Source organism: Trachurus trachurus (genome assembly GCF_905171665.1).
Source record: "Trachurus trachurus genome assembly, chromosome: 2".
In the NCBI taxonomy this organism is placed as follows: Eukaryota; Metazoa; Chordata; class Actinopteri; order Carangiformes; family Carangidae; genus Trachurus; species Trachurus trachurus.
Window position 1 is genome coordinate 14,323,241 of NC_139914.1, and position 20,013 is coordinate 14,343,253.

The 20,013-nt window shown below is 40.9% G+C and overlaps 1 protein-coding gene across 3 annotated transcripts in view; it reads right to left on the minus strand.

The window, feature by feature from the left end:
- Window positions 1-20,013, minus strand: part of LOC310998602 (diacylglycerol kinase zeta-like) — a 77,967-nt gene that overhangs the window by 10,160 nt on the left and 47,794 nt on the right. For all 3 annotated transcript variants that reach the window (XM_083988735.1, XM_083988733.1, XM_083988734.1), the window contains 6 exons: window positions 19,010-19,076; window positions 14,174-14,214; window positions 13,947-14,080; window positions 6,199-6,288; window positions 2,186-2,242; window positions 777-829 (listed from right to left, as the gene is read on the minus strand). In XM_083988735.1, coding sequence (XP_083844861.1) covers window positions 777-829; window positions 2,186-2,242; window positions 6,199-6,288; window positions 13,947-14,080; window positions 14,174-14,214; window positions 19,010-19,076 — 442 coding nt within the window. The remainder of the gene's footprint in view (window positions 1-776; window positions 830-2,185; window positions 2,243-6,198; window positions 6,289-13,946; window positions 14,081-14,173; window positions 14,215-19,009; window positions 19,077-20,013) is intronic.

Below are 20,013 nucleotides of genomic sequence, written 5' to 3' on the forward strand. Positions count from 1 at the left end.
CACACACCTCCCATAAGGGTCAGACAGGTTGACTGCATCAAACTGAGGAGTTCAATGGAGCAAATGACATGCGGTGCAACCGTGTGAGTGCGAGTGTGCGCGCGTGCACGTCTGGAATATAAATGATTTCTTGAATAAATCTGCTTCTTTTCAAAACAAATTATGCAAATCAATGAAAACAGTCTTATTCATTCTAAACTTCAGCGGTTATGAGCTCTGCAGTGTGTCTGCATGTGGTCACAGTGTTGCAGGCAGTTTGTACAGCACACGTACTAAATGTGTTTGTTAATATCTTTGTGGGTCTTTATTATTCAGTTAGTCAGGTGACAGTGTTGATGTGCGGACATCAGAGCCTTCAGAATAAGAGCGGCTGATCTAATCACCGGCAGCAGCAACTGGACTCAACGGCGACAACAAAGAGACACAAGTGAACCAGATACAAGAGAACAACACAACAAGCTGACAGAAAACAAAGCTGCCGCCCCCAGCATGCAAAGCGACGGCGAGGAGACAGGTGGAGAAAATGTGTCTGAGAGTGAAAAACACAAAAGCTGTCTCACATCTTCGTCTCAACACCCCCCTCTCTCTCCTTCACACACACACACACACACACACACACACACACACACACACACACACACACACACACACACACACACACACACACACACACACACACACACACACACCTCTCAGTTTGTGTTACTATCTCCGTGAGGCCAGTTTCAGTTTTAAACTGAGGACATCAATGTCACCATCGATGTGCGGCGCGTTACCTTGTTCTCTCTCTCTTTCTGCCTCACTCGTCGTCTTCTGGCTGTTTTCTCTTCTGTACACACAACACAACACAAAATACACAACCTGTTCAAATCTGGTGTTAACATCTGTCTAGTGTGATCTGATCACAGTTGGATATTGCTGTTGGAGATAAACATGTGCGTATATATAGGCGCTATATATATATATAGGGTTGAAAAATTCTGGGAATTTTCAAAGTTGGAAACTTTCCATGGGAATTAACGGGAATATATGGGAATTAACAGGAATATATGGGAATTAATGGGAATAAATGGGAATAAACAGGAATAAATCCGAAATTTACAAAATTGAAGGTTGGCCCTTCACAGGGAACTTGGGGGGGGTTCATTCCCATAAATTCTCATAATTCCCATGGAAAGTTTCCAATATTCCAATTCGGAATATTTCCAAAATTCCCCATCTTAACTTCCCATGGAAAGTTTCTGGAAAATTTCCGCACCTTTGCAACCCTAGATATGATACAGTTTGTTAAAAGTACCCCCAATTTTCAGTTAATTCCCATAAATTCCCAATTATACCCATAAATTCCCAAATATACCCATAAATTCCCATAATTCCCATGGAAAGTTTCCAATTTGGAATATTTCCCAAATTCCCCAGCTTAACTTCCCATGGAAAGTTTTTGGAAATTTACCGGAAATTTTCCACCCCTTTGCAACCCTATATATATATATATACATATACATATACACACACACACACACACACACACACACACACACACACACACACACACACACACACACACACACACACACAAACAGATAGATGTATACCAACTCTTTAAACTCTGAACAAACTGTATTTATATGTTTTATAGCTGTTTGACTTAAATGAAGATGAAGTTCTCACTGTTAACATGTGGAGATAAAACACACAGAAATACACTTATCCAAGTGGACATGTGACCTCACACACACACACATACACACACACACACACACACACACACACACACACACACACACACACACACACACACACACACACTCACACACACACTCAGACTGGCCTATGTGTAGTCATTTGTCAGTGCAGCGTTTTAATGAGCAGAGAAGTGTTTTACTTTAATGAGCAGAGAACTGTGACGAGAGACCGAAACTGACAGAATCAAAAAGAACTTCACTCGTTAATGAATTAAAGTCTGAGCAGATCCACCACAGCTGAGACTCAGTGGGAACTGGACATATGAATCATCCTGGAGCTGCTCCTCATCAGCAGAACTCACTGTGTTCAGTTCATTAGCTACTTGGTGATGATATTATGTCCTGTGGTACTGATTCTACTGGTTTTAATAGAGGAAAACTTCACTTCCTGGTTTTCTACACTGTAAAAATCGATATGAAGTCAGGTTGTGTTTACTGACCTTAGTCTCGGTTTGAAATCAGCTGCAGTGGTGTTGGACCGATGGATACACCCGGCCCTGTAAACACAATGGCAAACGTCATTCAGTCAGAACAAATATCAAACTTAACGCTAACTACAACAACACAAGGGAACATTTAGATCAGTGCGACTTTGCAACTCTGAAGGCCCTGACCTCAATCTATCATTAAGTTTTTATTAGTGTAGATAGTTACAGTACACATCACTGCCACCTGTACACCAAGGTGGGCGGCCTTCTCTTTCTGTAGGGCATGAAAGTATATTCATTTATAAAGTTCTTATTGGTCTTTTTACCCCCTTTATACCCCTTATACCCCTCAAACTTTGACACCTTAATTATCGTTAAGGTTTGTACTTGTGGTTTTTAATATTCTATTTCTTGACATTGTATGATTTGATTGTGTTTGAGTTGGTATAACATTGGTATTTCTTGTATGTAGGACATTAAAATGTATCTTTTTCTTGGCTATATTGTTTTATAGTGTTTTGGGGGCTTTTTTTTTGCCCCGTATTTGTTAGGATTGGTAAGAGAGACAGGAAACGACGCCCTTCTTGGCTATATTCTAAATTAGGTCTAAACCGCAATGTATTTCCAAGTTATAACAAAGGTTTAATGAACTAATGAAGAACCTAATAGTGTTTTTATTTGATTGGCTTGTAAATGAGTTCTTTAAATCTGCCATATCACTTGTGATGCTGGCTGTCAAAGAGACAGATTTCTATTTCTTCCATCCAGTATTCCCTCTTTTTCAGCTCCATGTTGGGTCTCCACCAGGCCCAGAACAAGGACGACTGTTATAGATTTTAAAAAAAGACCAATAAAAATAGAACAATAAAAACAGAACTGGGGGAAACATTGTTTTGAATCTCATGAATTTGTAATGAGTCAATCCTCTCCAGGCTGATCACACACAGAGCTCTGGTCTCCTGCAGGCTGAGGTTCTACCACTACAGCAAACTGTTTTAATTCTGTAGCATCTGTCTCTGCTGGGTAATGCCCTGAATGCCCCCATCAATTGTGTTTATGATCAAACTTGCTGTGTGAAATTTAACTCAGGAATAATACAGATGGGCTTGAATCCAGTCTGTAGCTCCATCTACTTGGTCAAAGAAGCTTCAACATAGTCTTAACTGTCATATGGACACAATCTTTAAAGCCAGTTTTCTATTTTTAAACTTGCACTGGTAAATGCATGAAAGAGGAAGAGGGTTCACCTTATAAAATGTCCGGAAAAAAAGAGAATGCATGTGAGCACTGTAAAAACTCAACATCTTTCCAAGAATATTTGTCTTATTTCTTGTCCAAATGTCTCATTTCTAGTCAAAGCTAATCTCTTTCCGCTTAAAATAAGACTCATAACCTAAAAATTAACTTAGATCATTTTCACTTGTTTCAAACGAATTTTCACTTGAAATAAGTAGAAAAATCTGCCAGTGAAAGCAAGTTTTTTGTGCTTGTAATAAGGAAGAAAAACTTGTTCCACTATCAGATTTTTTCTACTTATTCCAAGTGAAAATCTGCTTGAAAGGAGTAAAAAGTGTCTAAAAACAAGCTGCTTTTAATATGATGTGTCTTATTTTAAGTATAATGAGATTAGTTTTGACTAGAAATAAGACAAATATTCTTGGTAAGATACTTAAGGTTTTGCAGTGAGAAACAGGGGCAAACATTTCAGCAGAGTACAGCAAGGTCCGGTCTGCAAGCCTGACAAACGAGGACTCACCTGACCCGATCCGTCTCTTGCACTTATCTCTAACTCAGTCCACACCTGACTCAACCATGCGATATGACACTCGGGGTGAGACATAATGAAATGTGAGCGCAAGAGCTGCTGGACGGTAAGAGCTAATGCTCTGGATGCTGGATAGTGCAAGAGCTAATGAACGATAAGAAGATATAAAAAAAAAAAAAACTTAAAAAAAAACACTGACAGTGCAGGTTGCCTCCAACAGAAACAGCTTCTATAATTTCAGAGGATTATATTCACCCTCTCTGCTCTACTCTCTGCTGGCACTGTGGATTCCTTCATTAACTATTTAAACCTTTTGATTTAACGTTCACTGACCTAAGGCGTTTTTCTCAATAGTAACAAGCAAATATCCAAAGCCTGTTTAATAATTGTTTGTTTAAAGACGGAGGGGCTGTTTAATTTTTATTTCTCCACTGGATAAATAAGGACTGACATTTAATGTCCCGGTAACCTAATCGTTTGAACAACCCTCAGACCTCAGCCTCTCTTCATTCATTAGTGCCTTTTATAGTGGATGAAAGGAGCCCTTAATGGTCATAACTGAGGCTCCAAAGGCTCCACCTGCTGATTCTGTATTCTTGTCACTACTAATGTATTCAGCCTCTATGTCACATTGTACCAGGCTGCACCTCATTGATCCTGGTGTGTGTTGATCCTGTCTTCGTCAAAATGTCAAAAGAATTTCTAGTTGTGCCCAGGTGTGTTTGTGTCTGCACCCCGTTTCAGTAAAATACAGCCCACAGTCACGTTTTAAATAACATTGAAGACACAGTCCTTGACAAGTCTGGAGTCTCCACAAAATGCAACAGTCAACTCCGAACAATGCTTAGTTTCAAAACATCGACCTGGAAAGAATTCAGGGTACGATCATTAAGAAGGAATAATCATAGGACTACTTGTTGGACCAATCACAGGACTTCTCGATGGACCAATCACAGGACTTCTTGTTGGACTTATGACAGGACTATAGTTCGACTAATCAGAGGACTGCTCATTGGACCAATGATAGGACTACTCGTTGGACTGATCATGGGACTACGCTTTGGACCAATAATTGGACAATTCATTGGACCGATCATTGGACTACTCTTAGGACCAATCCTAGGACTTTTCGTGGAACCGATCATTGGACTTCTCCTGGGACTGATCTTAGGACTACTCATCTGACGGATCAGAGGACTAAACATCGGATCAATCGTACGACTACTTGTTGAAACAATCATAAGGACTACTCGTTGGACCAATCACAGGACTTCTCGTTGGACTTATGACATGACTATAGTTCGACTAATCAGAGGACTGTTCATTGGACTAATACCAGGGCTACTCATCAGACCATTCATAGGACTACGCATCGGACCATTCATAGGACTACTCATTAGACCGATCATAGGACTACTCGTTGGACCAATGATAGGACTACTTGTTGGACTGATCATGGGACTACGCTTTGGACCAATAATTGGACAATTAATTGGACCGATCATTGGACTACTCTTAGGACCCATCATAGGACTTCTCCTGGGACTGATTTTAGGACTACTCATCTGACGGATCAGAGGACTAAACATCGGATCAATCGTACGACTACTTGTTGAAACAATCATTAGGACTACTCGTTGGACCAATCACGGGACTTCTCATTGGACTTATGACTATAGTTTGACTAATCAGAGGACTGCTCATTGGACTAATACCAGGGCTACTCATCGGACCATTCATAGGACTACTCGTTGGACCAATGATAGTACTACTCGTTGGACTGATCATGGGACGACGCTTTGGACCAATAATTGGACAATTTATTGGACCGATCATTGGACTACTCTTAGGACCGATCATAGGACTTCTCGTGGGACTGATCTTAGGACTACTCATCTGCGGATCATAGGACTAAACATCAGATCAATCGTACAACTTTTTGAAATAATCATGAGGACTACTCGTTGGACCAATCTTAGGACCAATCACATGGTTAGATCCTAAGACAGTGTGTAAAGGGTGAAGAGGTCCTAACACCTTCTGCAGCAACCTAAGTCATTGTGGTTGATACAACCCTCAGACACATCACTATTGCCCTCTATCTCAAAACCATGCAGATCTTTGCTTACCTTTGTGCGTTATTACATGTCATAATATGTCAGTGTTGTCATACTTGTGTCTTATTTCACAGATAAAACAGAGGCTAACACATGAAGACACACCTGCAGTCCACAGTCTGACAGGCTCAGATCATACAAACCTGGTGAGTTTGCTGGTCACAGGTGTTGTGTTGTGTGTTAAGGCTTCAGCTGCAGAGCTGTCACTGTTCACTCGCTGCCTCTGGGAGATGCTGCAGCAGAACACAGAGGAAACACAAGTGAGAAAACAAACAGCAGTCAGAGCGGAGACAGCTCACAGCCAGGACTGCATGTTCCCTCCACCGAGGTCAGATAGTGACTGACAGACAGCTCTGGGGGTGAGGGGATTGAGATGTTCTGTAGAGGCTGTGAACCATGGGGGTCTGTCCGTTCACCTCACACACTTACAATGACATTCTGATTGAAACCCCTTACGACCACTGGTTAAATGTAGTGGTGTAGAACCACTGTAGCGATGCCTATCAGCCAGTACAAGTCAGAACTATCAGCCATAAGCTTTGTGTGACCTTATGTGATAAGTTTGGATTGTTGATAGATAAAGAATCAAAGAGCTGAACGCCGAGATAATGAGCTTGATGAGATAAAGGCGCTGGCAGAAAAAAGAGAGCGAAGCATTATGAAGGGTATTAATGTAGGACAGACTGAAGACACAGCAGAGGAGGAGGGTTTGTGAAATTCTCTCTTAATCTTGAACACATGATGAAAAAAGGGTGCAGCAAGGACATCGATAAAAAGCCTCCAAAAAGAAAAAGAGACAGGCTGCAGAGGACACACTATGATAACCTAATTGATTTATGCTACTGAATGTGAATGTTTCTCCATCACCCAGCAGCCTGTGTTCATGTTAAACTGTCGAGCTAACAACTGTGGTAGTTAATTTATTGATGAATATATTTTGCTTTTATTCTTTAAACCATGATCATCTTGTGAACCAACAGCTTTCATTTCCTTATAGAGGTCAAAGGTCAGAGCTGGCTGCCAAGGTAGACGCTGCAGCTTTATTTGTCATTGTGCGCTACTGTTTAAAGCAGGCATGGGCAAACTACAGCCCATAATCTGGACTGCAAACTTTAATGCACTGGGGGAAAAAAGGGTGACCAACAACACTGCTACCTCTGAAATTGAATATAATTTGAATGAAAGCCTCTTTTTTACTTTAAGGCCTTTAGTTCACACAAATAATCTTCATCCATCTGATACTGTCCCGGCCCATCCGTCAAATTTAAAACTCATTGTTGCCCCAGAGACAAAAGGTTTGCCCACCCCTGGTTTAAAGTGCACCATAGCATGGTAACAACATTTTTTTACCTACAGTGCAGTAGTCATATGCTTGTGTTTGAGACATAATCTTGCAGTTGAAATCTCTGTTACGACTTCAAAGCGATCTAGACGCACCACCAGAATAACCAAAACCATGACGGACCGGGACGAACTTTGCATTCAAAGTGCTTCACGTTAAGGTATAAAAACATTACAAAGGGCACAAAAACTATTTAAAAAGAATACTTCAATGTATTTAGGCATTTTAATGCATTTTAATCAATGTTTAACCGTTGACAGTGTGGTTCTGCATGGGTGCAGACTGTTCTGACTCTTGGAGAATTCAGGTTTTTTTTTTTTTTTCTCCAAGTTCGCCAGTCCAGAGCTCCGACTTGAGGTGGCGTTCAATTGCACTTTTTCAAGTAGGAGGTCCGAAAGTTCAGAGTTCTGACTTGTCTCGAACGCAGCAATAGTCTGTTGGCTACTCTGTTACCGTGGGTTAGCTACATGGTAGCAACAGTGTGTTAGCTATTATGTGATGATTGTGTGAACACCAGTGTATTAACTGTAAGCTATGCTAACAGTTTGGGTAGCTACAGTATGGTAGCCACTGCATGGTAGCAACATGTTAGCCATGTGTGTGGGTAGCAGACAGTGTGTTAGCTACAGTGTGTTATTAGCTACATATTTTCTACAGTTGCTATATTCACTATCATTTTTATAGAGAACAAACAGGACGGTGTAGGATAATTTCATATTAATAATACTTATAATTAATCTACTCAATGTAACATATTCATACACTTTCTTCAGAGAGTCCACGGACAGGGCCGTATAGGGGAGAAAGGTGATGATAACTCTAGGGGCCCAGCGCCCAGTAGGGCCCCACAAAAAAACCCAGTAGTCTAATCTTTGTATGACTGAATTATTCTGCATAAGACCCCGACTAATACTCATAGTAATGCTGCATTGGCATCAAAACAAAGTAGGCTAAATAAAAAATAATACATACGTAGTCTAAGAAAAAAAGTGGAAAAGTCAGGGGCCCACTTTAGTATTCTTTCAGGGGGCCCAGAATTCCTAGCTACGGCCCTGCTTACGGATTCAGAACTTTTCACCTGTGTCACATGGTATTCCTCAGCAGGATTAACTTAAGGTTAGCTGCTCCGTGCAGTAGTGGATAACAACAGACAGTGACAGTTCACCCCCATGGCACATGAATCCAAGCGCCTTGACCTTTGACCCCCACGACGCGCGAGAAAGCACTCGAGTCATTCCTTCCTTCCACACTCCTGCCTGTGACTGTGACACCGGCAGGTTTCTCTCTCAGTGATATTATTGAGTTTCAGCTGTTTGGCTGAGTGTACGCTGACTACACTGTGTGTGAGATCATCAGTGCAAACATCATTTAAAAACAAACTGTTTTGTGTGTAGGTGTGTTTTCAGTTTTCAGTGTTTGTCAGAGACACTGGGGGAGAGAGAGGCCGAGCAGAGAGAGGTAATTACAGTGGGAGGGAAAACGGTCACCTCTGGCCCTGCGTGGGCAAACCGCTGCACTGTTTGCGTGAGACGATGTGTGTGTGTGTGTGACTGTGTGTGTGACTGTGTGTGTGTGTCGGTACAGTAGATTGGTGTGACTCTCGAGTGCATTTCATTTCTCTCCATCCGTCCTAAACCCAGCTCTCCCTCTCTCTGTGCCCCTGCCTCTCGGCCTCATCTCTCCTCCTCATCCTCCCACTCGCTGCACTCAGCATTGCAAATCAGCCCACCAACACACACACACACACACACACACACACATACACATACCCACGTGCGCACACAGACACACACACAGCCAAAGGGAAGTGATATTAGGATCAGAAGGTTGAGTTGTTCTGCTGTTCTCACATTGTACCTGTTACTTTATTTATTCTATTCGCAATGTTAATCTATGTTTACATTAGTTTACATCAGCCTCATCTAACACTGTTGTTATATTCAACATATTCATCATATTCATCACATCATTAAACCAGAGAGATATGAGCCTTAAAGCAAAAACCCCCAGACTTTCAATACGGCTTATTTAACTCTGTATATAAAAACAAATTCTATTAATATGGGAAACTGTTAGTTAGCATCACTGTTCAGGGATCAGTCAATTATAACGTATACATCAGTCCAAATTCTTATTTTGGTAACACTTTACAATATAAGAGTCCCTTAGTTAGTACTAGGGTTGCAAAATACTGGGAATTTTCAAAGTTGGAAACTTTCCATGGGAATTAACAGGAATATATGGGAATTAACGGGAATAAATCTGAAATTGACAAAATTGAAGGTTGGCCCGGAAATTTACTGGAAAATTTCCACCCCTTTGCAACCCTAGTTAGTACATTATTAAGCATTAATTAACTGTTTACAGATATATTAACAATCATTATTATGTAGCCTATTATTTAAGATTAGGAAACACACTAATTAATGTAGCCTATTAGTAAGCAGTTAATTAATGTTTACTACTCAAATTTAGTTAATAAATTATTAAGTCATAATAAAAGCTGAATAATGTAATTAGTTATCATTATGTATGCATTACTCAGCATTAATTAACACATTAGTGCTTAATAATGTACTAACTAACGTTAATTAAGGGACACATTTATGCGCATAAGCAGCCAATCATTTTTAGAGCCTGGTCCGAGCACGCTGCTAGCCGATTGGCTCATTTCACTCATTTATTCTGGATTCAAATCCCCTCTTATTTTTGAGAAACACACACATAGGGAAGTCAGACAGTGTGAAGAAGCCGCACTAACACACAGGATCAATGAGGCGAATGTAAAATAACAGCAGACTTATAGAGAGAAGAGAAGAGAGGAGAGTCTTCCTCCTCTTCCTCCTCCTCCTCCTCCTCCTCTTCCTCTGTGAATCAGCTTCTGAGTGTTAAAGAGCATCAACAAACAGCTGCTCTAACAGGTTCCTGTAGGTGAGGATTAATCTGTGTGAGGATGGTTAAAAGGATTTAACATGGAGGCAGAGGAAATGTGTCACACACACACAAACACACGCACACACACACACACACAAACACACGCGTACACAAGCAGAGCTAATGTTATAGTAACACTTGGCTGTTTGTGAGAAGGAAAACAAACTGTGGAAAATATTATTCATGCATTTATACACCTACACACACACGCAACAGCAGTGGATTCAGATGTGTACGGACTCATCGGCCAATCAGGATCAGTCCCGTACTGTACATCGCTAATGGTGACGATGACCCTCACACTCGTTATCCTGTTGTTTCTCAGTGTTTTTGTCTGTTATTATTCTGGGATGTTGATAATAAGTCTCTGTTGTTGTGTTAAATTTAAAGTGTCGACCTCTAAACTGTTTTAAATGGCTGCTCCAGGCTCCGACAGTGAGTTAATCCCCATAGACTCTCATGTTAAAGTGACCAACTTTACAGCATAGTAAATATGTTATGTTTACAGTCTAACTAAGTTAAAAAAGCTAATTAAAAAATAAAGTTTTTGAGACTTATGCTGCGATCAAGACAACTCACATCTAGGAGCTCGAGCTCTGAATTGTAAAAAATGAATGAAACAGCATCAAACTCGGTAATTACAAGTCGGAAATTCGGATATCATCTCTGAGCTCCTAAACAGAAACATGGCGGCCCTCATCGTTAATGGTAAGAATGGAATTGTAACAAAAGTTATTTGTCGATGTTTTCATGCATCTTCATCTGCATCACAATGCGGGGGGGGCATGCACGATTCAGCATCGATGCAGCAATGTGCCATAATTGACACTGTTTATTTTCTGGCCTCGAATGGACAATAAAGTTGTGAAGTTTCAATTACTTCCGGGGGCATTTCCGGCAAAGATACAGGAGAGTGATAATACACACATAGCAGCCAATAAAATCTGTTGTTCAATATCTGACTGCTTGTTTTGCCTCATGACTGATGAAGAATTTGCCTTGTCGTGTGCAGTAGAATTTTGATGCATCGCAATGCATCGTAGAATCGAATTGAATCGAATCGTTACCTGGTGAATCGTAATCGAATCGAATTGTGAGGGCAGTGCCAATGCACACCCTAATAAATATGCCGCCGATGGAAGATATCACATTAAACAGAGGTTGCACACCTGACGTCAATGCATTTTCTGTCACATACGGTGACGTTCAGGAACCTAAGAGACAGTTTTCCTCAATATGGAAACCAGACATTTTGCAAATCACGAATAATCAGAGTTTTGGTGTGGATGAAAAATACATTATATTCGGCTAAATGTGTACACGGCCTCTGATTTGAGTAAGTTTCTGGCTATTTGGAGACGAATGTTTGCAGTAAGGACCATTTACTATCAATAGCTATACACCTAAAATTTTCTGTGTCCAAACAAATGGTCAAAGACGAACCAGAAGACCCTAATTGTAGAGAAATTGGTGTTTCCCAGGTTCTCCTGAGGTCCAAACGAAGCTGCCGTGTCAGAGGGAGATGGGAAATGCCGGCTAAATTTACTTTTTTACCTCGTTCTTCCTGCCAGTATGAAGTGTGCGCTCACAATCCTTTGTGTCTTCAACGAGCCACAGAGTATGTCTATAGCTTTGTTCTGATTTAAGGGCTGTATCCCACTCCGCTGCTGCTTGTCTGACATGAACGAGGCTCTGCACAGAAACTTCTTTCTCGCTACTTTAACAGAGTCGGAGTGTTGACACGGAGCTGAGATGTTAAAGGGTGCGAGTGCGAGTGTGAGTGTGTGAGTGTGCGTGCAGCAATCGATTGAAAAGTTAAGTGACTTCTCTGTTGTGTCTGAACCGACTACGACTTCACACTCTTCACACACACACACACACACACACACTTTATCGTTTGTCTAAAGGGTGTGAAAACTGACCAGCACCTACCAAGTCCACACATTGAGGAAAAGGATATTTAAAAAAACACATACACATTGTAAATACATGTAAAAATAAAACATCTGTCTTCAGAATGTCCATGAACATCTGTTCAAAATGTAAATCTACCGTAAAAATTAAATATTTTCTGGTTTTATTCCATATATTCTTTCATTTGTTCCAGTTTCTCATGTGGAGAGGAGGAAAGATTGTTAAGATGAGCTGTATTTACACACCTACACACACACACTATGAATATGTAGTTCCACTTCATGCAGCTTTACCCTCTAACAGGCTCTATAGGTTCCTGTGAAGCAGAAAACTCTCATCCAATCAGAGGAAGCCCAATGATTTCACAGACATTTCTGCTATTCATGTTTAATTAACCCTCCTGTTGTCCTCCTGGGTCAAGGAAGGAAGGAAGGAAGGACAAGGGAAGGGAAGAAGGAAAGAAATAAGGTAGGAAGGACGAAGGGAAGGAAGGAAGAAAAGAAGGAAGGACGTAGGGAAGGAAGGAAGAAAAGAAATAAGGAAGGAAGGAAGGACGAAGGGAAGGAAGGAAGGAAAGAAAGAAGGAAGGAAATACAAAGGGAAAGAAGGAAGAAAAGAAATAAGGAAGGAAGGACGAAGGGAAGGAAGGAAGGAAAGAAAGAAGGAAGGAAGGAAGGAAGGAAGGAAGGAAGGAAGGAAGGAAGGAAGGAAGGAAGGAAGGAAGGAAGAAAAGAAATAAGGAAGGAAGGACGAAGGGAAGGAAGGAAGGAAGAAAAGAAGGAAGGACGAAGGAAGGAAGGAAGGAAGGAAGGAAGGAAGGAAGGAAGGAAGGAAGGAAAGAAGGAAAGAAGGAAGGACAAAGTGAAGGAAGGAAGAAAAGACGGAAGGACGAAGGGAAAAAAGGAAGGAAGGAAGGACGAAGTGAAGGAAGGAAGAAAAGAAAGAAGGAAGGATGAAGCGAAGGAAGGAAGGACGAAGGTAAAGAAAGAAGGAAGGAAGGACGAAGGGAAAGAAGGAAGAAAAGAAAGAAGGAAGGAGGGACGAAGGGAAGGAAGGAAGAAAAGAAGGAAGGACGAAGGGAAGGAAGGAAGAAAAGAAAGAAGGAAGGAAGGACGAAGGGAAAGAAGGAAGAAAAGAAATAAGGAAGGAGGGACGAAGGGAAGGAAGGAAGGAAGGAAGGAAGGAAGGAAGGAAGGAAGGAAGGAAGGAAGGAAGGAAGGAAGGACAAAGTGAAGGAAGGAAGAAAAGAAAGAGGGAAGGAAGGTCGAGGGGAAAGTAGGAAGGAAGGAAGGACGAAGTGAAGGAAGGAAGAAAAGAAAGAAGGAAGGATGAAGGGAAGAAAGGAAGGAAGGATGAAGGGAAAGAAAGAAGGAAGGAAGGAAGGAAGGACAAAGTGAAGGAAGGAAGTTCGAGGGGAAAGAAGGAAGGAAGGAAGGAAGGAAGGAAGGAAGGAAGGAGAGAAGGAAGATTGAGGGGAAAGAAGAAAGGACGAAGGGAAGGAAGGAAGGAAAGAAAGAAAGAGGGAAGGAAAGACGAAGGGAAGGAAGGAAGGAAAGAAAGAAAGAGGGAAGGAAAGAAGGAAGGAAGGACGAAGGGAAAGAAGGAAGGGAGGGGGAAAGGATTGTGGAAAGAAGGAAGGAAAAAAGGAAGGAAAGAAATATGGAGGGAGGGGACAGATTCGTTCAAGGGAGGAAGACTTACCGACTTCCGGGGGCGGGGTTGACCAAGTCGGGAATGGACGAGGGGGAGGTGCCTACGTTCGTCATGACAACCAGCTCCGGGTCCAGGATGAAGATCTCCTCCTGGGAGATCTCCGAGACGTAGTTGAGATGTTCCTGACAGAAGAAGCATCAAGGTTCAACTAAGGTACAAGAATCAAGATGGCGCCGTAGGAGAAATCACTCAGAGTGGAGGTGAGTGGGACTTACCTGAGCTCTGTCTATCCTGTAGAAACGATCCGCTGTCGTAGCTGCACAGATAAACACACACAGACTTGAGTTAGCCAATGAGACGTTGCGTAGTTTTCTATTGGTTCGCCTTCAGTCTGGATCATTTCATAAAGATTCTCTTCTTGCACCTTGTGAGTTGGCAATGTGACGTAGTCCTGGAGATACAGAGGTTGTATCAAATATGATAACGCACTATAAACGCGTGGTTTGAATGGGACGCACTTCCTGTTTCCTGAGTAGGGGCGTGGCCAGGATCACATATTGTCAAAACATGACAACAACACGCAATATTTAGTTTGAATTTGCACCTTATGCTACGTGTTATTACTAATAGCTAGCTATAATCTTGTGTCAGATAATAACTTATTAGCTGACACAAAATTATAGCTAGCTAGCTATTTAGCTAATCTTGCTAGATAGCTAGGTAGCTAGCTAGCAAGATTATAGCTAGATAGCTAGGTAGCTAGCTAGCAAGATTATAGCTAGGTAGCTAGGTAGCTAGGTAGATAGATAGATAGATAGATAGATAGATAGATAGATAGATAGATAGATAGATAGATAGATAGATAGATAGATAGATAGATAGTAGCCTAATGTTGTAGTCAAGACCACCTAACCCGAGACCGAGTCAAGGCCAAGACCAAACCAATGCTAGACAATTTTCAAGACCAATACACAGTGTATTCATATTTAGCTACAATATTCCTGAGCTAAAAATGGAAGATAATTTTATATAAAAATTTATAGGCTACTATAATTAATTGAAACAAAGTTTGGATTGAACAGAATAACACAACATGCTAAAGTCTCCCAACCAAGTTTATCAGATGGTAGAACCATTTAAATTATCTTGAAGTTATTGAATTACATAAATCAAAATGAGCATGCATAAGACCCCGACTAATACTCATAGTAATGCTGCATTAGCATCAAAACAAAGTAGGCTAAATAAAAAATGATAATACATACGTAGTCTAAGAAAAGAAAGCGGAAAAGTTAGGGGCCCAGTTTAGTTAATCTTTCAGGGGCCCCAGAATCCCTAGCTACGGCCCTGGTCTTGAGTACCACAACACTAGAGAGTTTGTTCCTGTGACAGGTTGGTGTCAAACAAACTTAAACTTTCTCGTGATCTGTGGGTTTTCAAATGTGTCATTCTGATGTCAAAATGTTTGGCAGATCTGTGGCCTGTGAAATAGTGGATTCATTATTTATTTATTTCGGTGACTGTGACACTGAAAGAATCACGATGATGTGCCATCCCATCATGTCTGCTTTTGAAATGGATACACTCAGACCTGCCGCTACCTAAACTGTCTGTGGCACTTAGAGAACGGTGGCAGATGAGGGACCAACTTATATAACTTTACTGTTGTAACTCAGATTGAAACGACCAGATATCAGATGGGATAGGTGAGAACTTGAGTCACCATGGCAACGCTGTTCATCAGATTTTAGTTAAATGAGTTGTTGAAAGAAAACATTGACAGGACGTACGGTGGATACGGTTTAACCCTCCTGTTGTCCTCCTGAGGGAAGGAAGGAAGGAAGGCAGGAAGGAAGGAAGGAAGGAAGGAAGGAAGGAAGGAAGGAAGGAAGGACAAAGGGAAAGATGGGAAAAAAGAAGGAAGGGTAAAAGGAAGGAAAGATAGAAGGAGGGAGGGAAGAGATTGGGTCAATTGGGTCATAAAGGAAGGACGAAGGGAAGGAAAAAAGGATTGTGGAAAGAAGGAAGGGAAAAGGGAAGGAAAGAAAGACGGAGGGAGGAACTGATTCATTCAAGGAAGGAAGGAAGGAAGGAAGGAAGGAAAGAAGCAAGGGAAAAGGGATTGTGGAAAGAAGAAAGGGAAAAGGAAGGAAAAAAGATGGAGGGAGGAACAGATTCATTCAAGGAAGGAAGAAGAGGGAAGGAAGGAAGGAAGGAAGGAAGGAAGGAAGGAAGGAAGGAAGGAAGGGATTGTGGAAAGAAGAAAGGGAAAAGGAAGGAAAGAAAGATGGAGGGAGGAACAGATTCGTTCAAGGAAGGAAGAAGAGGGAAGGAAGGAAGGAAGGAAGGAAGGAAGGAAGGAATATAGGAAGGAAGGAAGGAAGGAAGGAAGGAAGGAAGGAAGGGAAAGGGGATTGTGGAAAGAAGGAAGGGAAAATGAAGGAAAGAAAGATGGAGGGAGGAACAGATTCGTTCAAGGAAGGAAGGAAGGAAGGAAAGAAGGAAGAGAAAATGATTGTGGAAAGAAGGAAGGGAGAAAGGAGAGAAAGAAGGAAGGATGGAGGAAGGGAACAGATTGGGTCAATTTGACCCAGAAGGACAACAGGAGGGTTAATATTAAAACACAGAAACAAATGGACACTGCAATTATAGAAACAATGTTATTGAGTTCACACATCGTTTCTACCTGGTGTGATGTGGCGTCATGGTAACAACAGACCTTCTCCTGTGTGGCTGTGAATCTGAAGTCAGCCATGTTTAGAGAAGAAACACCATCTGTGCTTTAAACTAACTGAGCATTGTGCAGCAGCTGCATCTTTCCCCGATTCCACTTCTCTGCTAATTCCACCAGGACTACTGTATAATGTGTGTGCATGCATGTGTGCGTGTGTGTGTGTGTGTGTGTTTGTGTGTGACTGGAGAACTGTTTCTCTCTGTGATATTTTTGGTAAGCTGCCGTATGATATTAATATTCATGACTTTCACCGGCAAAGAGAATCTGATGAACGCTGCTTTCCTTATTCTGAAGGAAAACCCCAGAGCAAAACCTGTTCACCGCCGAAACCTGTGACCTTTAATTCAGCGGTCATTGTTGCTATTGGTTACAGTAACACAGCGGGTTTCCGAACAAGTGTGTTTCTCAGTGTCGGGTGTTACTGAGGTTGTGTTTACACAGAGCCGTGATCTGTGTGGGTGACACACTAAACCTCATCACACCGGTAAAGTTTCAAACTCCTGTTTACTAGAAAAACTGAACAGATGCTTGTGCCGACAGTTCAAACTAATGGTATCTCTGTTTATCTTTATGTTTTAGCACAGACATGAAAACATGTAAGGGAGACACTTTTTACATTTTTCTCAGTTCCTCTGAGACTGTTTGGACTCGGCTCACCAAACTTTTATAGATTAAACATACACGTGTCAGCTAATTAGTCATGCCATTTAAAGATGGTTACATATGACAAATCAATCACAATTAGGGTTGCAAAATTCTGGTAGCAATATTTTACTCACCATTCATGTTTTTGTTTAGTAAAATAATTGATTGTTCATACAAGAATTAAAACTTGATAAAGTTCTACTAAATAAATCTGTTGAAATGTCATGGGTTTTTTTTTTATTATTATTTTGCATGGATGTCTGCTTATGACAAAACAAAATACTTACATTTATGTTTACTGTAGATATGATACAGTTTGTTTAAATTACCCCCAATTTCCAGTGAATTCCCATTAATTCGCATTATTCCCATAAATTCCCATAATTCCCATGTAAAGTTTCCCATTCGGAATATTTCCAAAATTCCCCAGCTTAACTTCCCATAGAAAGTTTCAGGAAGATTTCAGCCCCTTTGCAACCCTAGATATGATACAGTTTGTTTAAATTACCCCCAATCTTCAGTTAATTCCCATAAATTCCCAATTATACCCATAAATTCCCATAATTCCCATGGAAAGTTTCCAATTTGGAATATTTCCAAAATTCCCCATCTTAACTTCCCATGGAAAGTTTCTGGAAATTTACTGGAAAATTTCCCACCCCTTTGCAACACTAGTTAGTACATTATTAAGCATTTGCACAGTATGTGCTTCCACATTCAAATGGAAGTTGTTGCAACCGTGCCACCATGACAAAACATCATGTACTAGCTAGACACAATGACACTGACACATGCTAACCGTGCCATTTGCTAGAGATTATGATGGGAAATTTCAGAATTTTTTTAATGATATAATCATTTAGACTCTGAGCGCTCTGTAGAGCTCCGCGGGACAACCTTCAGGTAATCCATGTTGCATCATTACACAACGGACCTGTCCCGACCTCCCTGAGAGAAAACACAACTCTCAAACAAATCGTTTTAATGCGACTTGGAGTTCGCCGGGGTGATGCTGAAAAACGTTTCTCTCTGCTACTCGTGCCAGGAATGGATCATGTCTGGCAGGACGGAGGTAAACGCCGTGTGACAGGCCTCGCTGACGTTTACAGGGTCTAAACATGTGGACTCTGCAGGGCTGAGAAACTATTAGAGAGACATGTGTGACAGGCTAAAAGATTCATGACTCAACTGAGTGCAATTGTTTAAAAAAAGACAGAGATAGAGGGTAAATACTAGGGTCCTGGTAAAAGAATATGGGACAATCGAACTGTTTTCAGTGTTTGCAATTCTGTAGTATTGGAATAATTCATTCCAATTCACTTTGTTGTCCTTCAATCTACTGTTGCATGAAGTTCCTGTAAAATGTTTCACAATAAAAACCCTGTCACAAAATTAAGGGTTTTCTGACTGATGGAATGCTCTTAATTTGATATATTACAGGAGGTTACATGGGGAGCATTAGTTAAAATTTTAACATTGTAAAGCACTTTGTGTTGCATTTTTATATATGAAAGGTGCTATATAAATAAATAAAGTTTGAAGTTTGAAATACATGTTACCCATTGCAGGTAAACGGAGGCCCCTACTGTTTGAGGAAACTTAACACTTAATCAAAGATTCCTGCTTATTTATGTCATTATCCAACCAGCCAATCACATAGCAGTGATGCAGCATATACAATGCAGCAGATCAATGTCAGGAAAGCAAATGAATAATGATGTGATGTACTTACAGTCGAGGAAACACCACTTTGGAGATAATCTCTGAGAAGAAAGGATCTTTGGTTTGGCTGCCTCCTCCTAAATGACAGACAGACAGAAGAGTCAGTGAAGCACCAGTAAGGAGAAGCTACAAGAACTGCATGAAGCGTGTTGGGCCTCCTAGGATAACTGAAAGTGCATTAGAAAAACTACAAGAAATGAAAGCTAGTGTGGCTAGAAACACTTAGGGAATGGCTAAGAAAGAAGGGGGTCATCCCTATGTTCCCACAGCCCTATGTTCCCTCAGCCCTATGTTCCCTCATTTCTAACTTTTGTTGTCACTGACAATTAGGCCCTATTCCCACAGCCCTTTGGTCCCACCATTGGTTGGGTTTAGGCAATGAAGAAAGGAGTTGGTTAAGTTTAGTAAAAAGACCAGGTAGAGGCTAGACAGGCCAGATAGATAGAGTCCAGATAGGTAGAGAGAGTCCAGAGGGAACATAGGGCTGAGGGAACATAGGCACGCTCCCGAAAGAAGCAAAAGAATGGCTAACAAAATGCTAACAGAAAAGCTTACAGCATGGCTAACAGAAACACTAAGGGAATTGCTAAAAGAAAAGTAAAATAATGGCTAACAGAAAAATAAAAGAATGGCTAACAGAAAAGCTTAAAAAATGCTAACAGAAAAGCTAACAGCATGGCCGGCAGAAACACTTAGGGAATGGCTAACAGGAAAGTAAAAGAATGGCTAACCGAAAAGCTTAAAAAATTGCTAACAGAAAGGCTAACAGCATGCCATGCTGTTAGCTTTTCTGTTAGCAATTTTTTAAGCTTTTAAATTATTATTAAATTATAAATTATATTATTATTATTCTTTATAAATAATGGCTAACAGAAAAGCTAAAAAGTATGAAGGCCAAACAGAATAAAAAAGAAAGGCTAACAAAAACACACACCAGTCCTACATTACCATATTATTAAGCTGTAAAGTTTCAGTGTGTGTGTTTACCCGACAGCAAATAAAGAAAAACTGCGG